The sequence below is a fragment of the Furipterus horrens genome, unplaced genomic scaffold (assembly GCF_987537825.1).
Source record: "Furipterus horrens unplaced genomic scaffold, mFurHor1.1.pri manual_scaffold_6, whole genome shotgun sequence".
NCBI lineage: Eukaryota > Metazoa > Chordata > Mammalia > Chiroptera > Furipteridae > Furipterus > Furipterus horrens.
In genome coordinates this window covers 86,744,055-86,769,699 of record NW_028327176.1, presented here as the reverse complement: position 1 = coordinate 86,769,699, position 25,645 = coordinate 86,744,055, and the positions used below count along the sequence as shown (strand labels likewise).

General features: G+C 49.9%; 3 protein-coding genes across 3 annotated transcripts; 2 read left to right on the top strand and 1 right to left on the bottom strand.

Moving 5' to 3' along the window:
- The first annotated feature begins 75 nt into the window (after positions 1-75).
- TAPBP (TAP binding protein) lies at positions 76-14,669 on the top strand. Its single transcript, XM_090282204.1, has 8 exons — positions 76-377; positions 500-670; positions 900-1,160; positions 10,368-10,766; positions 11,164-11,505; positions 11,602-11,691; positions 11,807-11,844; positions 13,362-14,669. The coding sequence occupies exons 1-8, from the start codon at positions 341-343 to the stop codon at positions 13,371-13,373; spliced, it is 1,350 nt and encodes a 449-aa protein (XP_090138330.1). The 5' UTR covers positions 76-340; the 3' UTR covers positions 13,374-14,669.
- Positions 14,670-15,386: 717 nt separating this feature from the next.
- On the top strand, positions 15,387-23,221 carry RGL2 (ral guanine nucleotide dissociation stimulator like 2). Its single transcript, XM_090282198.1, has 18 exons — positions 15,387-15,453; positions 15,673-15,867; positions 17,118-17,201; positions 18,137-18,315; positions 18,445-18,495; positions 18,585-18,882; positions 19,150-19,401; positions 19,486-19,589; positions 19,682-19,766; positions 19,847-19,915; positions 20,110-20,184; positions 20,749-20,781; positions 20,904-21,025; positions 21,281-21,376; positions 21,456-21,567; positions 21,674-21,964; positions 22,329-22,443; positions 22,554-23,221. Exons 2-18 carry the CDS (start codon positions 15,709-15,711, stop codon positions 22,763-22,765), a joined length of 2,337 nt encoding a protein of 778 aa, XP_090138324.1. The 5' UTR covers positions 15,387-15,453; positions 15,673-15,708; the 3' UTR covers positions 22,766-23,221.
- A 1,008-nt stretch (positions 23,222-24,229) lies between these two features.
- PFDN6 (prefoldin subunit 6) lies at positions 24,230-25,522 on the bottom strand. The gene is made up of 5 exons (XM_090282202.1): positions 25,445-25,522; positions 25,158-25,306; positions 24,870-24,940; positions 24,666-24,790; positions 24,230-24,435 (listed from the first exon to the last, which is right to left on the bottom strand). Exons 2-5 carry the CDS (start codon positions 25,219-25,221, stop codon positions 24,306-24,308), a joined length of 390 nt encoding a protein of 129 aa, XP_090138328.1. The 5' UTR covers positions 25,222-25,306; positions 25,445-25,522; the 3' UTR covers positions 24,230-24,305.
- Positions 25,523-25,645: the final 123 nt, after the last annotated feature.

Below are 25,645 nucleotides of genomic sequence, written 5' to 3'. Positions count from 1 at the left end.
TTGCTGCCGACCAGGCACGAGCGGGGGCGGGGGGCGGGGCGGGGTGGTGGTGGTAGTGAAGCCGAGTGGATTCTGGGGGCCGGAGACCGGAGGGAGTCTAGGGTTGGGAAGGCCTCTGAGACGAGGCGCTGGGTGGGGTGCGGCAGAGGTCTTTGGACCGCCACTGGAGAGGATGTTTCAGCAACCCTACCCCACCAGTGGAGAAAGCACCTTCCTCCCACGTGCCCTCACCTAACCTTGGCGGGGATTTCCTCCACCCCTACTGCTGGCCTTTCGAGGAAAGTGAAAGTGAAAGGGGAAGGGGAAGAGGAAGCTTCAGGGCTGAGGAGATCACGGCGCCATGAAGCTCCTGTCCCTACTCCTCGCTGTGGCTTTGGGTGAGCGAACCCAGCGACTCTTTGCCCTGGAACCGAAGTGGGGGTGGAAGCGGAGGGAGGTGATCGGGGGTGGGAGGAGATCGGGTCACCTGACTTCCGAGCCCCCCTTCACTCTCACCCAGATTCGGTGACCGTGGTCTCCGCTGGACTGGCGGTGATAGAGTGCTGGTTCGTGGAGGATGCAGGCGGGGGCCGCCTGGCCAAGAGACCCGCTGCGTTGCTGCTGCGCCAAGGCCCGGGGGAACCACCTCTACGTCCGGACCTGGATCCTGAGCTCTACCTCAGAGTGCATGGTGAGCCTTCCCAGACTCGCCCGCAACTTTCACCTCCACAGAAACCTCGTCCTCTTTAGGTCGCGCAGTGACCTTGGGCCTCGGTTTCCCACTATGTAAAACGAGTCTTGATTACTTCAAAATCTTTCCCTACCGGGTAGTGTGCACATTTAAAATTCTCTGGACGCTGCCCTCCCAATCCCGTTTTAGCGGTGACTATACAGCTGCAACCCTTCCTCCGCCCTCACAGATCCTGCGGGCTCCCTCCAGGGGGCCTTCAGGAAGTACCCTCGGAGTGCACCTGCACCACACTGTGAAGTGAGCCGCTACATCCTTCTCCCCGCCTCGGCGAATTGGGCCAGCGGCCTGACCCCGGAGCAGAGCTGCCCGCGGGCCCTGGACGGGGCTTGGCTCATGGTCAGCGTGTCCAGCCCGGTCGTCAGCCTTTCCAGCCTCCTGCGACTACAGTCCGAGTCTCAGAGGGAGCCTGCACTCATCACCATGGCAACAGGTAGCTGGAGATGGAAAGTGGAGCTGAATGGGTGGATTCTAAGCATCTAGATCAGCTGGCTACTGCTGTGTGGACGTGAGCTAGTCATTTCCCCAATCGGAGTTCAGTTTCCTTATTTGTAAAGTGAGTAGGTTTGACTGGAAGGAAACTTCTGTCTTCTAGTCCCAACCAATTAAAAAAACCAAAACCAAAAACACCCTGAGGTTTGGGGCGGGGCTTTGAAGAGAGGCGGGATTTCCAGATATCTGACTGAGAAAGTTGTAAGGCAACTGTTGGGAGGGGCTCAGGGCAGAAACTTTTCTCCCAGATCTGTAATTTGCTAGGTACCTCCACCTTTGCGGTTCATCCAGGATCAAAAACTAGCCTTCGAGCAACACCCGTGCCCACATCAAGTGCTGCAGCCATCAGCTAGATGAAGGCTCTGGCGCTCTAGGGTGTTGACCTTCCTGACAGCCTCTTCCCTATGGCGCTTGGGGATGGGCTGACTCTGGTCACCAAATGGTGTGCTCAAGTGGGCAGAAGGGGCACGTGGGGGAGACCAGATAATTCCCATTGCAAGCGATTCCTGCTGCTTATTGCATCGGGCAACTCGGTTTGAGGCCCCGGAGTCCGGCCCTGCACTGGGCTGGGGCCTGGGGATGGAGAGGGCGGGTAAAGCAAGAATGGTGAGATCTGACTGGGATGTCTAGGAGCTCTTCCAGTGAGGGAGGATATGAGAAGAGTTCTTGGCTTCCCTCAGTTTTGTGCGATTTTCTGTAAACAAGGCAGCCTGACCAGCAGGTCAGCCGTAGCCCAGTTCTGCACCTTTCCAATGCCAGTACCACCTCCTTGCCACCCTCCTCACTGAATCACCCACAGGGCTCCACCCATGGGGCAGGGGCAGGAGCAAACTGCCCTTGGGTGCAGTAGCTCTCTCTAGTGTGGAGGAGTACCTCCCAGAGCTACTGGCTTTACTGGGGTGGGGTGAGAATGTCCTTTTCTCTCGGAGTCTGTTTTTCCAACTGTAAAATGTGGATGCTGTTTCCCATCTGCCTTTCTGTTGTTGTGACTATCAAGGGACATCCTTTGTTAATTTTTTCACTTATTCAGTAAATACTTACTAGCACCAAGAACCCAGTAGTTCTCAGTCTAGCCTGCAAATAGGAATCTTCTTGAAGTTTCTAAAATATATTGTAACCTTGAGTCCCACTCCAGAATCTCTGGGATGGTCCTGGGCCCTGTAAGGGTCACAAAAGTGATATGATGTAGACTCTGCTCTGGAGAAGGTTCTTGGCAAATTTGTCATGGGTAATTGTGGAGTAGAAAGCCACTTGGGCCCTGAAAGAAGTGCAGCCAGGGGAATGCCCAGGTCTTTCTTACTTTTTCACACCTACTGGAGGTAGAAGCTAGTTGGCTGTGCTCAGCCTTCCCTTTCAAGCATTTCTGCTTGATTAGGAATTTAAGACAATGAAATTTGTTATTTTAATGTAAAATTTAAAATGGAATCTTTCTAGGGTCACAGATCATTGATAATTTTGCTAATACACGTTTATATGCATTATTTCTTATCAAATATAGGGTACTTTAAATATTGACAAATACACTTTTAGCATATGTTGAATGATATTTAATTCTCATCTTTCTTTTAAAAATTGTTATGGAGCCTTGTCCAGGTGGCTCAGTTGGTTGGAGCATCATTCCATCCACCAAAAAGGTTTCAGGTTTGATTGCTGGTCAAAGCACATAACTAGGTTTCAGGTTTCAACCTCTGTCTGGACTCTCAGGGAGGCAACTGATGGATGTTTCTCTCTCTCTCTCTCTCTCTCCCTGAGATCACTAAAACATATCCTTGGGTGAGGATTGGAAAAACAACCACATTATTATGGAAAATCTCAAAGATACACAACAGTTGAGAGAATAGTATAATGAATTTTCACATACCCATTACCCACTTGTAGAGTTATTATATTTTGCCAAATTGTTTCACCTCCCCTTACCTTCTTTTCTTTTTTAAAAGTGTTTTGGAGAAGATTCCAGGCATTATATTAAATATTTTACTCATAAGTAATTCAGAAAGCATCTTTTTTTCATGAATTTTTTTTCTTCTTTGCTTAATCCCTCCACCCCCTAGTTTATCCCCTCCTCACAGCTGTCAACCTGGCTATCTATGAATCTCTGTTTTGCTTATTAGTTCATTTTGCTCATTATATTCCACATAAGAGTGAAATCATATGGTATTTGTCTTTCTCTGCTGGCTTATTTCACTTGGCATAGTGTTCTCCAGGTCCATCCATGCTGTCACAAAGGTTAAGATTTCCTTCTTTTTTACAGCCGAGTAGAGAAAGCATCTTTATTAAATATGGACTTAAAAAACCACAATACCATTATCATACCTAACAAAATAAACAGTAATTCCTTAATATAATTTAATTCCTAGCCCTTATTTAAAATTTCCTAATTGGTCAAATGATGTTATTTTATAGTTTATTTGTTCAAATCAGGATCAAAAACAGGTCCATGTATTATATTTTGTTGTTTTATCTGCTTGGGCTTGAAAAAAAGGAATTTATTTTCTCATAGTTCTGGAGATTAGAAGTCTAAGATCAAGTCAAAGCTCAAGACGCTCCAGGGTTGGTGTCTGGTGAGAGCTGGCCCCTTGTGGCTGTGTCCTCACCGGGGAGAGAAACATCTCTGATGTTTCTCTTTTTATGAGGACACCAATTCTATCAGATTGGGACCTTACATTTTTTATGTCATTTAACCTTTCTCACCTCCTCATAGCATCTATCTCCAAAAATAGTCACATTTTTTTTTTTTTACTGTGTGGTTGCCTCTCACTCGTGCCCCCAACTGGGGACCTGACGTGCAACCTAGTAATATGTCCTGCCTGGGAATCGAACCAGCGACACTTGGCTTGCAGGCCGACGCTCAATCCGCTGAGCCACAGTAGCCAGGGCTCAATAGTCACATTTTGAGTTAAGGCGTCAGCATATGAATATGGGGAGGAAGAAGACCACAGATATTCAGCCCATAACAGTTTTGTTTCTTAAATCTCTTATCTATAATTGCCCTCCTTCCCCACCTTTTGAATGCTATTGATTTGTTATTTATTCTATAGAATTTCCCACATTCTAATTTGGCCAATTGTCTCCTCACTGTGTCATTTTCCTTGTGCCTTTTCCTCCGTATTTCCTATAAATTGATAGATCTAGAGGCTTGATTAGATTTGAGTTTACATTTTTTTAGTAATACTTTATAATAGTTATAACCATTCACTTTTTTATTTTTTATTTTTTAAATTACATTTTATTGATTATGATATTACAGTTGTCATGATTTTACCCCCTTTGCCTCCCCTGCTCAGGCAGTACCCCCACCATTGTTCATGTCCGTAGGTTATGTGTGTAAGTTCTTTGGCTCCTCTATTTCCTATATTGTACTTTACATTTCCCTGGCTGTTCTGTAACTACCTTTTTGTACTTCTTAATCCCCTCACCTCTTCATCCATTCTCCCCCCCACCCCCCTCCATCTGGCAACCATCAAAATGGTATCCGTATCTATGATTCTGTCTTGTTTCTTCTTGTTTGTTTAGTTTGTTTTTTAGATTCAATTGTTGATAGATATGTATTTCTTGACATTTTATTGTTTGTAGTTTTGATCTTCTTTTTCTTAAATAAGTTCCTTTAACATTTCATATAATAATGGTTTGGCGATGATGAACTCCTTTAGTTTTTTCTTGTCTGGGAAGCTCTTTATCTGCCCTTCGATTCTAAATTATATCTTTGCTGGGTAGAACAATCTTGGCTGTAGGTACCTGCTTTTCATGACTTTGAATATTTCTTGCCAATCTCTTTTAGCCTGCAAAGTTTCTTTTGAGAAATCAGCTGACAGTCTTATGGGAACTTCTCTGAAGGTAACTAACTTCTTTTCTATTGCTGCTTTTAAGATTCTCTATCTTTACATTTTGGCATTTTAATTATGATGTGTCTTGGTGTGAGCCTCTTCACATCCATCGTGTTTGGGACTCTGTGCTTCCTGAACTTACATGTCTAATACCTTGACCAAATTAGGAACGCTTTCTTTCATTATTTTTTCAAATAGATTTCCAATTTCTTGCTCTTTCTCTTCTCCTGGCACCCATATGATGTGAATGTTGGACCTCTTAAAGTTTTCCCAGAGGCTGCTTACACTATCCTCATTTTTTAAAATTCTTTTTTCTTCTTGTTTTTCTGATTGGTTATTTTTTGCTTCCTTATGTTCTAAATAATTGATTTGATTCTTGGCTTAATCCACTCTACTGCTGTTTCCCTGAAAATTGTTCTTTTCTTCAATTAGTGTATCCTTTGTTTCTGACTGGACTTTTTATGCTGCTGTGAACCTCATTAAGTTCTTTGGTCATCCTTATAACCAGTGTTTTGAACTCTGCATGTAATAGATTGTTTATCTCAATCTCTTTTAGCTCTTTTTCTGGAGTTTTGATCTGTTCTTTCACTTGGGCCATGTTTCTTTGTCTCCTCATTTTGGCAGCCTCCCTACGTTTGTTTCTATGTATTAAGTAGAGCTGCTTTAACTTCATGTTTTGATAATGCGGCCTAATGTCGTAGGTGTCTTTTAGGGTCCAATGGCCTGCCATATCATCCAAGCTGGGTATTTGAAGTGTGCCATACGTGTGGGCTGAGTACACCCTCCTCTTGTAGTTGAGCCTTAGTTGCTATTGGCATATCAATGGGAGGGATATATTCAGACCAGTCAGTGGCAAGATTGACTGTGACCACTGACCACCAACCTCAGCCCTCCGTGGAGGATCAGCTGTGCAGGGGCAGGGTGGTGGTTCTCTGATGTGGTCTGTAGTTGTCCCCTGGGTGTGCTGGCCCTAGGGTTTCCTGGGTGGTGCAGGCTAAGGTCACCCTCACCTGTGTTTTGCCAGGGGCCACCCTGCCTGAGCTATAAAGTAATCTGAGATGGCTGCTACTTGTGCTGGACTTGGAAATTTGCAAGGAAATCCAAACTATGAATCAGAGCTGTCCGCTGCTATTGCCAAGCGAGGGTGCTCACTGAGGGTGCTCACTGAGGCCAGCTGTTCCTTAATTTGAGAGGATTTAGGAAGTCATGTAACATGAACCAAGATCAGCCGTTCATATGGAAAAGCAGCTTGGGTGGGCCCATAACTTGGGTGGGACAGAGTCTCTGGAGATCTTTAAGGCAGGTCAAATAGTGTTAGCCAAGTTGATAATCTCAGATGTGGCACTAGCCTTCTGGCTCTGTAGGAGGAGGGCCCAGAAAAGGGGCAATGGCTTCTGCTTGCCTTGATGCTTGACACCTCAGCCTCAGCCACTGGTGCCCCTTAAGTTGCCACCTTGGCACTGGAGCCCTGAGGGGAGTGAGTTTGAATAGGTGAGTCCTTGTGTGGGTTAAGAGGAACTGCTTAGGATTCCAGTAGTTTCTTCCACCAACTCACTCCCTGCTGGTCTTTGCAGTGAGAAGTTGTGGGGGCTTACGTTCCTGGCACTGGAAACCTTGGCTGGGGGGCCTAGTGTGGTGCTGGGACTCCTGGCTCCCAAATTTTTATCCACCACATGTGGGTGAGGGACCAGCCTGTTCTGCGTTTGCGCCCCTCCTACTCGTCTCAATGGATGTGGTTTCTTTAATTCCATAGTTGTCAGACTTCCATAGAACTTGACTTTGATGGTTCTGAGTGATGGTCAGTCTATATTTTAGTTGTAATTTTGATGTGGTCGTGTGAAGAGGCGAACCATATCTGCCTATGCCACCATCTTGACTGGATGTCACTTTATTTTATTTTTTTTTAACAGAAAAGCAAAAACCTATATAATACAGGCTGTAAAAACAGATAGAGCCCTGACTGATGTAGCTCAGTGGACTGAGCACTGGCCTGTGAACTACAAGGTCACTGGTTTGATTCCTGGTCAGGGCACATGCCTGGGTTGCGGGCCGGGTCCCCAGTTGGGGGCACGCAAGAGGCAACTAATCAATGTTTCTCTGACACATTGTTGTTTCTCTGTCTCTCTTTCTCCCTCCCTCCCCCTCTCTCTAAAAAATAAGTAAATAAAATCTTAAAACAGAATTTTTCTTACTGTTCTGGCCCTGCTGTACTTACACTTGTATTTTTACAGAGTCCAGTTTGTAAGCTGCAGGTCTAAAACTACTTCAGTCGTCGTCGTCGTCGGCAGCCGTCCGTCCCGAGAGACGATGGTGTAACTTCTTAAGAGTCTATCTGCACCGCCGAGAATGGCTGTGCAGTCCGACTCGGGAGTGACACAGTATCTGTCTCCTCCCGTGTTGAATCGACATCTTGCGATGACGCTGGAGTGTCCTCTCCAGTGAAGCTGAAGCTACAGAGCCTGGGCAGGGTGATATGGAGGGTCTGCTGTTGCCCATGCAGCAGACCCCCCCTCTCTTCGCAGCTGAAGGGTCCAAGGGAAAGACGGAGTCAATACAGCTTGGCTTCAGGTGCGCCGCAGGAGTTGCCGGTGTTGACTACAATGTCAAACCGCCTTAGGGACTCCGGCTCCGGATTTTCTGTCGGGGTTTACTCCCTTAGCCTTTCCCCTGAAGAGGTATGCCGCAAGGCAGCGGAGGTTTTTTGGAGTCAGAGTTTTCCTTCTCTGATGTGCCCTGACTGGAAGATCGAACCAGCGACACTTAGCTCGCAGGCCGACGCTCAATCCACTGAGCCAAACCAGCCAGGGTCACTACTTCAGTAACCCATACAAAAAGAACACTGTTAGCTTAAGGGTTAAACTGTAAAACCTCTAGCTTTTGTTATTAATCCCCTGGATTGTTTTTAACAATTCAAAAGTATGTTTCTGGATTTTGATAAACTAAGTGACATTGTCTACTTTTTTTTAGTCTATTGAACAAAAACAATCCTATGAAGTTAAGAGAAATTTAACCTTGTAGGCCTCAGAAACTAGGATTGAAAATCATATACAGATAATCACAAGAGAAAAAAAATTAGTTTTATGTGGAGGACCCAGACATTTCTGGAAAGAAGTAGCAGTGGAACCTTGAGGGACATGGAGTTTAGATGTGTGAGAGGAAATGGGGAGGGACATTGGAAACTGAAAGAACCTTATGACCAAAGGAAAGAAATTCCCTATGATTAGCATTCTACTAGTTGCAAGAAAGGGATTCTGTGTGGCCAGTTCTTAGGTTGCAAGAGAGGCCTGGAAAGATAGGTTGGGGGTTGAATTATCAAGTACCCTAAAAACTTCATATGTGATAGTGAACTATCAGAAGTTTTTCTTTTTTAAATATATTGTTTTTGAAAAGATTTATTTATTTTTAAATATTTTATATATTTATTTTTAGAGAGAGGGGGAGGGAGGGAGAAGGAGAGTGTGAGAAACATGGATGTGCAAGATACATCAATTGGTTGCCTCTCACATGCCCCCAACTGGGGACCCAGCTCACAGCCCAGGCATATGCCCTGACCGGGAACTGAACCTGTGACCCTTCGGTTTGTAGGCTTGCACTCAGTCCACTGAGCCGCACCAGCCAGGGCAGAAGTTTATGTGTGTGCGCATGCATATCATTTTCCCAAAGAGCCTGTTATTTTACTTGATTCTTAGAAAAGGTGGGCAAGGATCAGATCATTGGAGTAATGAGGAAAATATAGATTAATTGGTTTTCCCAAGATACCCAGTCCATGATGATAGTAATGGAAATAGTAACAGCTAACATTCATTGAGCATTTTCTGTATGCCAGGTCCTGTTCTAAGCACTTTATAGGCATAATCTCACTTATTCCTCTCAGCAGCCATAGGAACTACATTCTGATACTGCCCACATGTCACAGATGAAGCAGTATGAGACACAGAGCAGTTAGGTAATTTATGCATAGCTTGTAAGAAGCAGGACTAGAAATTGAACCTGGGCCATCTAGCTCCTGCCTATGCCTTTACTCTTCCAAGGTAGCTAGGGTTTTTAAACAGGCAAGTGACTGGATCAGACTTGCAGCCACAGTGGCTATAATGCAGAGGATGAGTTGAAGGAGAAAGATTGAGGATAGAAAGACCAGAAAGGAGGCTATTGTAACTGTCCAAATGTTCGTTGATGAGAACTTGAGTTAGAAACAGATCTATTCAGGAGACAGAACTAGAGCCTGGTGGGGACAGCACATAGCATATTATACTTGGCAATTTGCTCATCTGTCTCCCTTATTAAACTGTGAGCAATTTGAGGGCAGTAACTGCCCATCTTGTTTACCAGTCTGTCCTCTACCATGAACATACTAGGTGCTCAGTAAATATTAGTTGACTGAATAAGAGGAAGGTGTCTTATGACTCCAAGTGTTGATTCTTCATCAAGGCAGGAAAGATGGAGATTGGAACAGGGTTGGGAATGTTGCAGAGATGCTGTTGATTTGGACTCTGTTAAGTCTGGCAGATGGTTAGAGGTAATCACATCAAACACTTGTGAACTTACTGTGTTCCGGGCACTATGCTAAGTGCCTTTCATATATAGGTGTCTTTGTTATCCAGAATCAGGAACTGAATATATCTGGGTAGCAAGAGGGATTAAATGATTTAACCCTCTGTACAACCCCATGAAATAGGTACTGTCATCATCATTATTATCTTTATTTAGGAGATTAGGAAGCGGAGCCATGGAAAAGTGAAGTAACTGATAAATAGCTTCAGAGTTGGATTAGCAAGGGCAGCCAGGCTCCAGGCACTTAATCAGCACTGTTGCTTCAGTAGAGCAGAGGTCTGTGCTCAGGTCTAGGCTAGAACCAGAACCTTCCTGAGTCAGTAAGTACTCTATAGCACCATAGGATCAACAAACAATGAGTCATCATTGTCTTTACCAGCAAACCAAGAAAGATGTGGGTCTTTAAGGGTGGTACATGGAGACTGGACTGGTTTAGGCTGTGTCAGAAATGCACTCAGATCCCGCTGTCCTTAGAGCTCAAGAAGACTGTGTTCAGAACAGCCTGCAAGGTCTGTCATTAACTCCCTGCCCCTATTCACCTCTAAACCTCTCCACTTACCCTCAGCCACACTGGGTCCCAGCCAGTCCCAGAGCAAAGGTGGTTTGCAGGGATGGCTGGGAGATGGTGAGTCTCAGAAAAGGATGTGTTTTCTGACAGGTGGGTAAATTGGAGTTCATTTCACCATATAACTCCATTTCTCTATTTTTTCCTCTTTTCTCTCCCTCATACACTGCCTCCCCCCGCAACTCTCTCCTCTCCCCATCTTCCCCAGCTGTGCTGACTGTCATCACCCACACCCCTACCACCCGAATCCGATTGGGACAAGATGCTCTGCTGGACTTGAGCTTTGCCTACATGCCCCCCACCCCAGAGGCCACTGCATCTCTGGCCCCAGGTCCTCCCCCTTTTGGGCTGGAGTGGAGACGCCAGCACCTGGGTAAGGGGCACCTGCTCCTGGCTGCAACTCCTGGGCTAGGTGGGCAAATGCCAGCTGCCCGAGATGGGGCAGTGGCATTTGCTGCTTGGGATGATAATGAGCCATGGGGTCCATGGACCGGAAATGGAACCCTCTGGCTGCCTTCAGTGCGGCCCTACCAGGAGGGTGCCTATCTGGCTACCATACACCTGCCATACCTACAAGGGCAGGTCACCTTGGAGCTTGCTGTGCAGAGTGAGTTGGGGTCCCCATTGGTATAGGGTGGGCACTGGGATTATAGGGACACCATTATAGGGGGAGGGATGGTGGAGAAGAGGATGCAGGGTAAGTTGGGGGGAAATAGATTGGGGTTCTTGGGAGTCAGAGGAGTAATGGGTGGAGGCTCCCTGAGAATCTGAGGGACTCTGGGATAAAGGTTCCCAAATCTGAGGAAACATGGGTTCCTGAGAACCAGGGCTTTGACATGAGAAGTCCTGTGATGCGCCAGTGGGGAGACAGTGGATTCCCTATTCTGGAAGAGAAAACCTAAACCCGCCTTAGTTTTGGGGAAGCAAGAGGGCAAACTGAGAGTCTCGGAGGGAGGACAATGTAGATTGATTCACTCCATGCTCCTTTCCTTTCCTCATCCCAGAGGCCCCCAAAGTGTCCCTGATGCCAGCACCTCTTGTATGGGCTGCCCCTGGGGAGGTACCCCCAGAATTGCTCTGCCTCGTGTCCCACTTCTACCCCTCCGAGGGCCTGGAGGTGGAATGGGAACTCCGAGGTGGTCCAGAGGGCAGCTTTCAGAAGGCCAAGGGGCAGAGGTGGCTCTCAGCCCTGCGCCACCACTCAGATGGCTCAGTCAGTCTCTCAGCCCACCTGCAGCCGCCTCCAGTCACTGCCGCTCAGCATGGGGCACGCTATGCCTGTCGTGTCCACCACCCCAGCCTGCCTGCCTTGGGGCGCAGCACTGAAGTCACCCTGGAGGTGGCAGGTAAGAGCCAAGGGACTGAGAAGAGGGTGTGGTGCTGAGAAGGGGGTAGGGTCTGGGGAACCCATGGGGGAGCTCACTCTTAACCCCTTCTGCCAGGTCTCTCAGGACCCTCCCTAGAGGATGGCATAGGCCTCTTCCTTTCTGCCTTTCTGCTCATAGGACTCCTCAAAGCGCTAGGCTGGGCAGGTGAGTGTGAGCCGACACTGGAAGTCATTTCCAGCTTACTCCCAGAAGCCTCACCTCCCATCCCTCTGCCTGCCCTACCACTCCCCGATCCCATTCCTTCTCCATCTCTCCACAGCTGCCTACCTGTCTACTTCCAAGGAGTCAAAGGAGAAGGTAATAGCCTCCACCTTAACATAATCTTTCCCTTCTCATTTTATTCCCTTCCCCCAACTCCTCACCCATGGAGGGAGACTGCTGGCATGGTGGGCAGAACCCTGCCTGGGAATTCACAGACTTGGGTTAAATCCTGCCCCCTTAAATACACTTTTTAACCAACATCTCAGTTTCCTTGGGTGTAGGGATAAAAAATAACTTAGGCAATGCTGACCTATAGAAATATAATGCAGTGCCCTGACTGGGGTGGCTCAGTGGATTGGGTGTTGTCCCACAAAGAAAGGTTGCTGATTCGATTCCAGATCAGGCACGTGCTTGGGTTGCAGGCTAGGTTCCCTGTTGGGGGCATGCAGGAGGCAGCTGATTGATGTTTCTCTGACATTAATGTTTCTCTCTCTCTTGTTCTCTCCCGTCCCCTCCAAAAAAAAAAAAAAAAAAAAGATATATAATGCAAGCCATGTACATAAGTTTAAATAATCTAGTAGTCCATGAAAAGGAATTGACATGAAAAGGATCCAAGCCTGTAAAGAGTTTTTGTGAGTTTATATGAATCAAAACTGACAATTGCCAGGAAGCAAGGTTTCAGATGTTCCTCAGAATGACAGTTTGCAGCTTCTTTTATGCATTTGAAATTAAGGAGGGAATATAAGGAAGATTACATAGAAGGGGGGAACTACAGAATAGTTAACAAGATTATATGCTCTCTTGAGGGTGGTTATTGTTTCAAAGGCTGTTAACTTAGAGGTACGAAAACAATGGGCAGGGCTTGCTTAAGGCAAAGATAACCCTTTCAGTAAAGAAGCTATAGGCCCGAGGTGTGACTATCCACAATGACCTGCTCAGTTAGGAATTCATGATTAGAGCACCCTGTGAGGCTACTTTCCATAAGACTTCTTTTTTTGCCCAGAAAGTTAAAATGAAACAGGTAAAATTAATTTTAATAATATACTTTTCAACATATAATCAGTGTAAGAAATTCTAGTGTTTGTTTCTATTCGAAGTCTTCAAAAATAGATGTTTATTTTAACCCTCGCTCAAGGAAATGTTCATTGATTTTTTTAGAAAAGAGAAAGGGAGAGAGAAACATTGATTGGTTGCCTCCCACACGCTCCTTGATGAGGATCGAACCCACAACCTTTTGATGCATAGGAGGACGCTAAACCAACTGAGCCACCCGACCAGGGCAACAGGTGTTTATTTTAAACTCAGCACATCTCAGTTCAAACTAGCCACTTCTGAATGCTCAACAGACACATGTAGGTGGTGGCTACTGCATTGGACAGCAGAGCCTTCAGAGGACTTTTAGGATTAGAGGTGATAGTGCATCTCCTTTGGGAGCTACAGGAGCAAAAGCATTTGGCACAGTGTTTGCCAGGCAGAAAACAGAAAATGTCAGCTCCATTATTCTCCCACCCTCTATGCCCATGGTGGTTCCCTTTTCTCTGGATCAACCATGAGCACTTCGCCCGAATTTCTAAAACACCGAATTCTTCACCTTGTTTTTACTTCTTTTCCAGAAAGCACAGTGAGGACACTCACAACCATCCAGGGGAAGCCACCATCATCCCTGGCCTGAGCTGCTGTGGTAGACCCCACCCCCCATCCCAAAACATGCCATCACCTGCTCCTGCTCCTTTCAGTCTCTCTCAACTGAGTCGCCAGAATGTTTTTTATTTTTGCTTTTTTAAGATTTTATTTATTTTTCTCTTGCAGGTCCCCAACTGGGGACTAGGCATGTGCCCTGACAGGGAATTGAACTGGCAACCTTTCAGTTTGCAGGCCATGCTCAATCCACTGAGCCACACCAACCAGGGCCAGGATGTGTTTTTTTTTTGTTGTTGTTGTTTGTTTTTTACAGACACAAATCAATGGCATTCACCTTCTTAGAGTTCTGGGGGAGTGGTTCTCAATTTTTTTGGTCTCATGACCTCTTAAAAATTATCAAGGACTCTAAAGAGCTTTTGCTGATGTGGGTTATAGATATTTATCATAATAAAACTTAAAAGGAAAGTTTAAACAGAATACATAAGCACATTCCATTAGCTGTGAGGGTGATGTATGTAAATATACATCATGTAGCTTCTGGAAAACTCCACAGTACATTTTTGAGATGAGAGTGAAAAAAGCAAATAACATCTTAGTATTATGAAAAAGTTTTAACTTCGTATACCCTTTGAAATAGTCCCAGGGACCCCTGAGACAGTGCCCACACTTTGCGAATCCGTGCCTTACAGGCCAAATCGATTCTTCTTGCTCTTGGCACATGTATTTTCCACTGGAGCCACTGCTTACTTCTTCAACCCCACCTGGTATCCTCCTGCCTTTCTCTCAAGGCTCATCACCCCAAGGGCTATTCCTTTCCTCCAATGGCCTCCCACCCACCCTTCCTGGGTCTGAGAGCTTTGCTCCCTCTTCCTGGTCCACCCTCGTTTTCCCTGGACTCCAGACCAGGCCAGTCTCGTCTTCCCCTCAGACCCCTGCGTGTCCCATTTGTGCGGTTCACCACGTTAATATTTAAGTCGTTGATAAAGCCTGTCTCCCCTCCCCCGGACTCTGCTCCTGGAAAGCAGGAACAAGTCTGCTCACTGCTGTATCCCCGGCGCTGTCCCTGGGCTTGGCACACATCGGAGGCCGCTCGGTACAGATATTATAGTATTTTTCTTTTCGTTATAAGTATTCGAACACCTGTGTTGGGTGAAATAACTACTGGATGAAGGAAACAGCGGCTCGATTTGAGGACCTCCGAGGGGCAGGGTGGTGGGCCAGACCAATGGGAGGGGGCGTGTCTAATCGGGTGAAATAAAGTTGTGTTCGGTGCTTCCAAAGGAGTGACTCCCAATCATTTCTGGTGCTTTCCAATTACCTCCACCTACTGTCGACACCCAATATATTTAAGAAACAGTTTGGGGTCGGGAGCCACTAAAGTCGTATCCGACGCCACCTAGCAGCAGTCTTTACCGATCGACCAAAATAGCAGAGATCCAACACCGGAAGCGCCAGAGCGCCCATTCTGGAACCGGATATAGTGGCTTCCTGGTCCGCCCACTGGCGGGGAGGGCGGGCTCTGAGGGCTCTCCGGAAGACCCGGAGTGGATTACGGCCAAGACACGCGTGGGTGGGGAGTATAACCCCGCGGGGTGGAGTAACTGGATCTCACCCGCCTAAAACGCGTCCCGCGGGAGTTTTAATCTTGTCCGGGAACGGGAATCTGAAATTCTGCTCCGGCCCTCCTCCAGGACTGGAAATTAGACATTATACGAATCCAGTGTGGGCGATATGGGCTCCAGGATCCCCGAGGCGGAGCTGGGGCTGGGGCGGGGGGGCGCGCAGGATTGTGGAGCTGGGGACCCGGGCTCCTGGGTCCTGGCCCCTGGGCGTCCAGCGCTCCTCTAGTCCGCGGCCCTGACTCCTGTTCTCACTTCCTTCCCTTTTTGGCTCCTACAGTCGGAGCGGACGGACGTAGCGGGGAGCGGAAAGGGCGGGAGGGCCGGGAGCCTGGCGGGGGAGTACAGGGGGGTGCGAAAAGTCGGGGAGGGGACTCGGTTGGGGGCCGGAGACCGACGGAAACAGCGGCCCGGGACCCGTGCCGTCCCCACCCTTCCAGAGCAGGTCAGAGCCAGAGCACCTTGTGACCCTGCCTGTTCACGTACTCAAGACCCTCTCACTCCCCAAAGGCACCAAGGCCCTCCCATATTGCATCCCTGTGTTGCCCTATCCCCAGCCTCCCTGCAGGACGCCCATCGGGTTACCTAGACACCCACCCGCGTCCTTCCCTGCTCACCAGCGCCCACCAGACTCCCCACCAGCCCCACTCCTGTCTCTCCCTAGTCGCCCTGATGACCAAGTCCCGCTGACTGCTCGGCCATGCTCCCCCGGCCCCTGCGGCTGCTTTGGGACACAAGCGCCCCCGGGGGAGTGGTGCTGAGCAGCTTCCGAAGCCGAGACCCCGAAGAGGGTGGGGGCCCAAGTGGCCGGAGCGTGGGAGAGGGGCAGGAGGAAGAGGAGGAGGAGGAAGAAGACGAGGTGAGATGTGGGTGGCGGGAGGTTGGGGGTTCTATTTCGGAGACTCCACCTTTCCGTGTCTGTGTTCCTGAATTCCTTACTCCCTGTATCGTTTATTTTCGCTCCTCATGCTGGTGTCTGCCTGTCCCCCAGCTGCTGGGAGTCCCGGCATTTCTGTGGTTCACTGTGGCAGTGTGACTCGGGGCCTGCCCTGTTACTGCCAGGAGCGTCTGGCTTGCTGTCCTGCGGGTCTCTCACCCTCTCCGCCTATACCAGAGTGTGCCTGCATCTCTGGGCATTGTGTCTTGGTCCCCGTCTCCCTCCTTGATTTTGTTTGGCGGGGAGGGGTTTGTTTCCACAGTAACCGGCTCCTCTGACTCTGGGATTGGGGAGGGAACCCTTCGATTTTGTGACCCATCCCGTTCTCCCGCCTGGCGCTGGGTGGAGGCGGGGAGCCAAGGTTCCTGGATCTTGGAGGGATGATCCCAGACTGAGCTGGGGGTGGTCACCTGCTTTCCTCTGGGACTAATAGTGGTGGCCAGGAGCAGAATTTGGGGCTTCAGAAGGTACCAGAAGTTGGATTTGGGGCTCCGAGGTTCTGGACTCCTGGGTCCAGAGTCTGGGTGAGGGCAGAGTGACTGGCAGAGCTGGTTTTTCGGGCTCCGTTGGGGGAGGGCCAGGAGCCACGTGACCCTTGAGTCTACGCCCCCCATCATCCTCACTTCCCCTTCTCTCTCCTGTGCTGGGTTAGGAGCCGCCACCTTGCGGGGGTGCGGGGAGGGTCTCTAGGGATCAGGGGAAAGGGGGCTAAGGGGAAAGGCTAAGTCTTACGGCTTGGCCAGTTCCTTTGGGGAAGGGCGGGGCATGCGGCTCTGTCTGTGACTGAGGTTTCAACTTCCCAAGGTCTCTGCCTTTGCCTTTCTGTCTGTTCCCTCTCCTACTCTTTGCACTTTGTTTCTCTGCTGGGTTAGGGTTCAGCTCTGGGGAGAAGGGGTTACAGTGATCTCCTGGATCAGAGTTCCTGCATTCTACTCTCCCCCCCACCCCCCGCCCCCACAACTCCCTCGATTCCACCAGGCCCCAGAGGCCCTTTGGGTAGGGCTTTCTGGGCCCCAGTGAAGGAGACCTGGGGTCACCAGTGCCCCCGACCCCACGCACTCGCTGGTACTATCCCCCACCACCACAGGTTAGGGGTACAGAGGATCTGGGTGTGAGGGTTGGGGCAATGGCGTGTGGTGCGGGCCTGTCTAACCTTTTACTTACTCCTGCAGGCCCGTGTGTCTGTCTGGGATGAGGAGGAGCATGGTGCCACCTTTACTGTTACAAGTCGCCAGTATCGGCCTCTTGATCCCTTGGTGAGATCATAACTTTGGCTTCTCATCTCTGACTGATAACCCACAGAATGGCCAGCTTTCTGGCCAGAGTGCTAGATTGGAGGTCTGGAGACCTGGCTGGACTTCCACTATGTGACACTTGTCAAGTCTTTTGTGTTCTCTCTGAATCTTAATACAGTCGTCGGCAGCCGTCCGTCTCGAGAGACGATGGTGTAGCTTCTTAAGAGTCTACCTGCACCGCCGAGAATGGCTGTGCAGTCCGACTCGGGAGTGACACGGTATCTGTCTCCTCCCGTGTTGAATCGACATCTTGCGATGATGCTGAAGCTACAGAGCCTGGGCAGGGTAACATGGAGGGTCTGCTGTTGCCCTGGCTGGTTTGGCTCAGTGGATTGAGCGTCGGCCTGCGAGCTAAGTGTCGCTGGTTCGATCTTCCAGTCAGGGCACATCAGAGAAGGAAAACTCTGACTCCAAAAAACCTCCGCTGCCTTGCGGCATACCTCTTCAGGGGAAAGGCTAAGGGAGTAAACCCCGACAGAAAATCCGGAGCCGGAGTCCCTAAGGCGGTTTGACATTGTAGTCAACACCGGCAACTCCTGCGGCGCACCTGAAGCCAAGCTGTATTGACTCCGTCTTTCCCTTGGACCCTTCAGCTGCGAAGAGAGGGGGGGGTCTGCTGCATGGGCAACAGCAGACCCTCCATATCACCCTGCCCAGGCTCTGTAGCTTCAGCTTCACTGGAGAGGACACTCCAGCGTCATCGCAAGATGTCGATTCAACACGGGAGGAGACAGATACTGTGTCACTCCCGAGTCGGACTGCACAGCCATTCTCGGCGGTGCAGATAGACTCTTAATACAGTGATCCTGGGTTATCTCCTAGGACTAGGGTTTTCCCCAGAGATGTAGGGGCAGAGTTAAAGGAAGAGGCAGTGACTGGTCCTCTGTCTCCCCCAGGCCCCGACACCTCCCCCGCGTTTGTCCCGAAGGCTCCGAGCTGGCACTCTGGAGGCTCTGGTCAGATACCTGCTGGATGTCCGGACATCAGGAGCTGATGTGACCTTCACGGCAACCTTCCTGGCCACCCACCGGGCCTTCACCTCTACACCTGCTCTTCTAGGGCTTATGGTTGACAGGTCAGGGTCATAAGGCACCAAGGGTCATAGACGTATCTGGACTTTCCAGAACCACAATATCCTACCAAAGTAGTTAAGCCACTGGGGGTTTAGAAAAAATGGACAGTCAGAATCTTGTTCCATCCCCAGGCTGGAAACCCTTGAATCTCATCCTACTGATGAACTAGAGAGGACAAAAGGGTGAGTGACTCCTGATTCTTAACTTCAGAGTCCCCTGTGCCCAACCTGCACCTTGACATCTGACCCGTGGCTGATCCCCCTTCTCCCAGGGTAGCCATCTCTGTGCTGTCAACCTGGCTGGCCTCTCACCCTGAAGATTTTGGCTCTGAGGTCAAGGGTCAGCTTGACCGGCTTGAGAGCTTCTTGCTTCGGACAGGGTATGCAGCAGGGGAGGGTGTTGGGGGGGGCAGCGCTGACTTCATCTGCAACCTCCGGTCCCGGGTGGATCTCCAGACCCCTGACCTTCCTAAGCCCCTGGCCCTCCCCGGCGATCCCCCTGCTGACCCCACGGATGTCCTGGTGTTCCTCGCTGACCACTTGGCCAAACAGCTGACCCTGCTAGATGCGGTGAGACCCTGACCTGTGACCCCCATGCCTCCTGCCCCCTTACTAACCTTCCCCTGACTCTAGGTCCTCTCCTTGCTTCCAGCCCTCCTCCTCTGTCCCAGCCTCTTCTGTCCACCCAGTTTTGACCTTCCCCTGTTTCCCCTTGGTTGTTACCCTTCAAGTTCTGTGCCCCTCTGGCTCCTTGGCCACCTGAAATCCTCACACCCCTAATATTGGAAGGCTGGCTCTCTTGACTATGAAACTTAACCTCTGACCTCTGCCCCACAGGAGCTGTTTCTCAGTCTGGTTCCCTCTCAGTGCCTGGGGGGCCTGTGGGGCCACAGAGACCGGCCGGGACGTTCCCACCTCTGCCCGTCTGTGCGGGCCACTGTCACACAGTTCAACAAGGTGGCAGGGGCAGTGGTCAGCTCCGTACTGGGGGCTACCTCAACTGGAGAGGGGCCTGGGGAGGTGACCGTTCGGCCACTCCGTCCACCCCAGAGGGCCCGGCTTCTGGAGAAGTGGATCCGAGTGGCAGAGGTAAGTGAGAGGACGGGCCCTGTTTGGGGACCGTGGCGTAGAGAGGAGTCCCACAGCTGTGGCCTCCCTCTCTGACCCCTACAGGAGTGCCGTCTACTTCGAAACTTCTCTTCAGTTTATGCCGTGGTGTCGGCCCTGCAGTCCAGCCCCATCCACAGGCTTCGGGCAGCCTGGGGGGAAGCAGCCAGGTGGGGAGGATGGGGCACTGGGTTGGGGTGAGGGCTGGGAGAGAGGTGCTAAACCAGGCCCATCCTCAGACCTGCTGCCCCCCACCCCCCAGGGACAGCCTCAGGGTCTTCTCCAGCCTCTGCCAGATTTTCTCTGAGGAGGATAATTATTCCCAGAGCCGGGAGCTGCTCCTTCGGGTGAGGCCCTATTCCCTGGCGTTCCTAGCCATCCCTGCCCGCTCTCCCACCCCCATTTCTCCTTGTTCTGTCACCCCCAGGAGGTGAAGGTGCAGCCCTCTCTGGAGCCAGATTCCAAGAAGGCCACAAAGTCTGGCTCCTGGGGTGGGGTGAGTGCCTGGTGGGGGCATGGTTGTGAAGGAGCAAGAAGTGTGTGGGGGAGCAGTCTGAGGGACAGAAAAGGGAGACACAGCCGGGTGAGGACAATTCACTTTGTCCTTTGAGGCAGTGGGATGGGAAAGTGCAAGGGATGGAGCCCTCAGGAGCAGTGGCAGGGGTGTCTGACTCTGGCCTCTGACTTCAGGGTGTGGTCCCATACCTTGGCACCTTCTTGAAGGACCTGGTGATGCTGGATGCAGCATCCAAGGATGAGCTGGAGGTCAGTGGTGTGTGTGTTCAGAGCAATGGTGGAACAAGTGGCCTCAGGGTCAGACAGAGCTTCCTCCAGGAAGGGGCTGCAGGCATGAGGACTGAGGTCTCCCCAGGGCTCAAGCCAGAGTGCCAGGGTTCTGGTTCTGTTTTTCTGGCAAATTGCTTAAACTTCTTGTGCCTTAGTGATCTGTGAATGGGAAACTAGTGACAATATCTACATCAATCTGTTATGAAGGGCAAATGAATTAATTTTTAGCAAGTGCTTAGAACATGCCTGAAATTTAAACATGTTGTTTGTAAAATAAATGAATACTGGGACTTTGGGAAAGTTCCTAATCCTCTTTGAATCCTAATTTTCTCTTCCATGAAGTGAACACAATTTCTACCTGAGATATTCAGTTTAGAGGGTAAAGTAGGATGCTTAGAGAATGATAGATGGTCGGGGGAAGGGGTGGAGGAGTCAGAGGTGGGAGGAATATGTGTGGTTGGATGCGGAGGTGCCTGTGTCTGGGAGGGGGTGTAGCCTCTCTGGCAGGGTTGGGACTCTTACCCCACCCCCTTATCCTTGCAGAATGGATACATCAATTTTGACAAGCGGAGGAAGGTGAGGGGAGTGCTTTGGGCTGGGTGCTAGACATCCCTAGCTATGTCCCAGGAAAGAGGAAGGGGAGAGGAAGGTTGGGGTCCTTGAATTTTGGCTCCCATAGTCTGAGGGTCCCTTCCTAGGAATTTGCTGTCCTTTCTGAGCTGCGGCGGCTCCAGAATGAATGTCGTGGCTATGACCTTCAACCTGACCCCGACATCCAGCAATGGTTACAGGGGCTCCGACCACTGACAGAGGTCCAAAGGTGACTGGCTGGGAGAGGTTGGGACTTCAGAGCTTGGGCAGGATGTGGGGATTGGCATGTCATATCCTTATTTTTTAAAAAAGGTTTTATTTATTAGAGAGAGGGGGAGGGAGGGAGAAAGAGAGGGAGAGAAACAATGTGTGGTTGCCTCTCACGTGCCCCCAGCTGGGGACCTGGCCTGCCACCCAGGTATGTGCCCTGACTGGGAATCGAAGTTGTGTTTCATACTACCTCTGCTGTTGCCCTTCTCCCCAGCCATCGAGTGTCCTGTGAGGTGGAGCCACCTGGTATCAGTGACCCTCCTGCCCCTCGAGTGCTTCGGCCAACACTAGTCATCTCGCAGTGGACAGAGTGAGGAGTCAGCAGTTGGGGGGTGGTCTCTTGGGGACTGACCTTCTTTCTCTGACCCTCCCAATCTCCTCCACTGCAGAGTTCTGGGCTCTGTTGGGGGTCCCACGCCCCTTGTATCCTGGGACTGGCCCAGTGTTGGGGGAGATGAGGTGCCTGGAACCCCTGCTCCTCTGTTGACCCGGCTGACCCAGGTGAGCTCTTCTCCTGACCTGTAATCTCAGCACTGACCCTGACTGTGAATATTTCTTCCTTGACCTCTCTGCCTTCACACCAGTCCCCCATGTTGCTTGTCCCCAGCACGTGAAGTGGCCATCTGTGTCATCTCTGGACTCTGCCTTGGAGATCACTCCATCCCTGCCCAGTCCGGCTGGCCCCAGCCACCTCTCCCCACCAGCGTCCTCCCCTAGGCCCTCTCGAGGTCACCGCCGCTCAGCCTCCTGTGGTTCCCCACTCAGTGGGGGTGCAGAAGGGGCCTCCAGGGGGAGTGCATCCGGGGGAGGTGGGTCTGGGCCAGGGGCTTCTGATTGTCGAATCATCCGAGTCCAGATGGAGCTGGGGGAAGATGGCAGTGTCTACAAGAGCATCTTGGTGAGGGAGCCGTGGGTTGGGAGGTGGGGTAAAGGATGGTGACTTGTGGGACTATAGATGATTATGGTTTTAATTCTGACCTTTGGTTTTAGCAGCCAGGTTTTATCTTGAAGCATTATTAGCTGCTACACCTTTTGTTGGCCATATTAGATGTTTTCCCCACAGGGACGTAGCCCTATCCCACTGGGCACCATGTGGGTTGGCCTGTGGACAGGGAGATACCATATAGGGTTTCCCTGTTCACTCTAAAGTATTGGACATGGGTAACCTTTTTTGGTTGGAAGTAAGTGGCTGGGGTTGGAGGGATGGGAAGCAGAGGTCATTCTGGCCAATTTATTGCTCTTTTGGTTTCCTGTCCTGCCAGGTGACAAGCCAGGACAAGGCTCCAAGTGTCATCAGTCGTGTCCTTAAGAAAAACAATCGTGACTCTGCAATGGCTTCAGAGTATGAGCTAGTGCAGCTACTCCCAGGGGAGCGAGGTCAGAGGCAGACTGGGGAGGAAAGTGGTGCCCACCAGTGGGAATGCTTCTACACCTGGGTGGTTGTTGGGGGAATGACTGGGCTTGAAACCCTCTCTCTCAACCTACAGAGCTAACCATTCCACCGTCGGCTAATGTCTTCTATGCTATGGACAGAGCCTCACATGATTTCCTTCTGCGGCAACGGCGAAGGCCATCTACTGCTACATCAGGCCTTGCCAGTGGTCCCTCTGCCTCAGGAACTCCCCCTAGCGAGGGAGGGAGGGGTTCCTTTCCTAGGATCAAGGCCACAGGGAGGAAGATTGCTCGGGCACTGTTCTGAGGAGGAAGCTCTCTTGGCTTACATAACTCTCAGTGACCATATCAGATGCAGGTAGCCATGCTGAATCGCAGCAGTTACGTTGCATTGGGAAGAAACCCAGAAAGGTGGCCAGCCGTCCTGGAGTGGTGAAGTGCCACTGTTTTATTGGACTGCCAAGAGAGCCTTCCCTGTGGGAACTGGTAATCTTGGTAATCAAGTTGGATATCTGTGTATAACTCCCCACTTTCCACAAATGCAGTACTTGGCTAGTGCTGGAACAAGGGGTCTGATTCCTGGCCACATGCTAGCATGCCAGGGGCCAAAGAAAAGGCTGTAAGTATGGGGAGAAGAAAGACCTAGAGGCTCTGAGCTCCAGGGAGAGGGGATGGCAAGAAGTAGGTACTAGAAAGTTTACCTATTCTGGGGGTTCCTGTCACTGTGAACACTAAAATAAACCAAAACACTATCTGAGTTCTACTCCTGTCCTTGCAGTGTGTGAACTAGCTACTGGGAGAGGGGGGTGGGGGCCTGTATGAAGTACAGATGCCATGGAACACAAAGGGACCCAGTGTTTTCTAGCTCCATGATCTGAAAGTGAGGTGTTGCTGAAAAATGGTTTCCTAAGAATGTTTTATTATTTTTTTTATGATTTCATTTTCAGAGAGAGGGAAATGGAGACAGACATTCATGTGTGAGAGACACATTGATTGGTTACTTCCCTCACACCCTTACTGGGGACCTGGCCTGCAACCCAGGCAGGTACCCTGACCCTCAATTGAACCTGTGACCTTTTGGTTTGTGGGAGGACACCCAACCCACTGAGCCACATTAGGCTCCTCCGAATGGTTTATTCCTCCCTAGCAACATCTCCATCCCTGGTTCCTTTATTTGCTCTTAAATTTTTCTCCTTAGTTGTCACAGACCCATGTCAAGTACTAGCCACCCAATTAAAGTGATCAGTATAAAGAACTACTCTGTAAAAAAACAATTTTAGGACAAATAAATGGAAGAACTGTGGGCAATGTACAAACTTGGAGGACTTATATCACAAAGTATGTGTTGAGATTTTAAATCAGTCCAAGCTACATTCAGACAAATTCTAGGAAGAGAGATACTAAAAAGAATTAAGAGATGCCAAGGCTATTTGGAGGATAACAGGAAATCATAGCCCAGAGGGTCACCACCTTTCATCCTGGGGTCTCAAGTTAGAGAACTGTGAGTTCCTAAACAGATCTTCCCAACAATTGTTGAATTGTAAATGACCTCATGTTTCCTAAAGGGGAATGCCAACCAAGATAAGAGAGAGTTAGGGTTTTATATACAGACAAGAAGTTTGAGATACTTCAGATTTTAGTCTCAAGAAAGGATGGATTGCTTTGTCACAGATTTCAGTTGCAAGAATTTGAACCTGAGGTAACAGGTGGCAGGGGCTGGGGGAGAGTATGGAGACAATTAAAACAGAAGTGGCTGGTCAGAAAACAGCCAGGTATTTTCACATTTTATTAGCTACAGTATTGGCCCTAGAGCTGCCTGGTTACCCTCCCTCCCCCCAACTATGGGGTCAGGCCTTCCCAGGAGCCCCTGCCTTTGCTGCCTGGGCCCGCTGGAACTCCTGCTGCAGCAGAGAAAGGGTCTCCCTCTGTTGCTCTGACTGCTGCTCAAGGTCCCGGAGCTGGGATTCATATCTCTTACTGAGTAAAGAGATAAAAAAGCAAATAAATTAGTGAGACTTACTGAGGATGCTGAAATCAAGAAAGAGATCAGTGGACAACTTGAGATCTAGGGGAGGGAGGGGAAGAGGTTAAAGGGGAAGGAGTTGGAGGAAGTAGACAATGGGGGTACTCTGGAGAGCTACTTTACAATGGTTCCTCAACATCTCCGGTGGTGTCAGGCACATCACAGGGTGGTGAGACAGACTCACATTTCAGCTGTGATATAGTCCAGTCTCTTCCCCACTGTGGCTCGAGCCTCCCCCAGGTCCTGTTTGACCAGCACAGGACCCAGAAGTTTAAAGACCACGTTGGACCCATCCAGCAGGGCCAGTTCCTGATGAAGGGGTTGAACACATACGATCAGAATTCTTGCCAGTACAGATCCTTCCCCTTTCCACAAATCCCAATCTCACCTCCTTCACGATATTATTTTCTGTTAGTTGTGCTTCAAGCTTCTGTCGCCCTGACATAGATTTACTCAAGTCTGGGGGTGGGGAAGTGTGGGTGAGAGGAAAAACTTGATTAGAGACATCAAATGTGCTACCTGACCTCCACAATCCTAGCCAGAAAATGGAGCTTACGAAGTAGACAACGATGGGCGGCGGGTCAGGGGGCAGCGAAGAAAACACCTTGGTATGGCTTTGGATTTGCAGTGAGCGAAGGGATTGGGGAGAGAGGATACACCCACCCTGCTGCCTTACCCTTCTGTAGCTGTTGATATTTCTCCACTTCTCCTTGTAGCTTCTTCTGGATCAGCTCAGCCATGGCGGAGACGAAAGTCTGCGGGAGCGGGAGAAGGGCGCTGGGTCTCACACTTTGGAAGGTATCTGAGCTCCCCTAATGGTCTGGCCTGAGGAAATGACAGCACTCTTTTGAGAGGCAGCCTCTCGGGGTACCGCCAGCTTTCTCCGTCCGGATATCGACACGACCCAGGCTGTAGGGTGTGGCGGTTGAAAGAAGACCCCAAGCCTCTCAACCGAAACCTCACCCCGCTCACGTTCTCTTTGGTATTCATAAACCCGGAAGTAAACAAAGGATGTTGGGAAAAGACTGCAGAATGCTACCCTCTGATGCATGCCGGGATTGTAGTTCAGAAGCATGTAATAAGCGGCGTTCCGCTTAAAAAAACAAACAAAACTTTGAAGGTTTTAGGCAAGAGGGGGAAACTAAAATGGAAAAAGAAACTGTA

Coding starts and splice junctions, on each gene's coding strand:
- TAPBP (XM_090282204.1), top strand. CDS start 341: ATGAAGCTCCTGTCCCTACTCCTCGCTGTGGCTTTGG. Junction 10,767..11,163: donor CTTGGAGCTTGCTGTGCAGA/GTGAGTTGGGGT, acceptor TCCTCATCCCAG/AGGCCCCCAAAGTGTCCCTG. Junction 11,692..11,806: donor CAAAGCGCTAGGCTGGGCAG/GTGAGTGTGAGC, acceptor ATCTCTCCACAG/CTGCCTACCTGTCTACTTCC.
- RGL2 (XM_090282198.1), top strand. CDS start 15,709: ATGCTCCCCCGGCCCCTGCGGCTGCTTTGGGACACAAGCGCCCCCGGG. Junction 18,883..19,149: donor AGCTGACCCTGCTAGATGCG/GTGAGACCCTGA, acceptor TCTGCCCCACAG/GAGCTGTTTCTCAGTCTGGT. Junction 21,377..21,455: donor GTCATCTCGCAGTGGACAGA/GTGAGGAGTCAG, acceptor CCTCCACTGCAG/AGTTCTGGGCTCTGTTGGGG.
- PFDN6 (XM_090282202.1), bottom strand. CDS start 25,221: ATGGCTGAGCTGATCCAGAAGAAGCTACAAGGAGAAGTGGAGAAATAT. Junction 24,791..24,869: donor AAAATAATATCGTGAAGGAG/GTGAGATTGGGA, acceptor CCCCTTCATCAG/GAACTGGCCCTGCTGGATGG. Junction 24,436..24,665: donor GACTATATCACAGCTGAAAT/GTGAGTCTGTCT, acceptor CTCTTTACTCAG/TAAGAGATATGAATCCCAGC.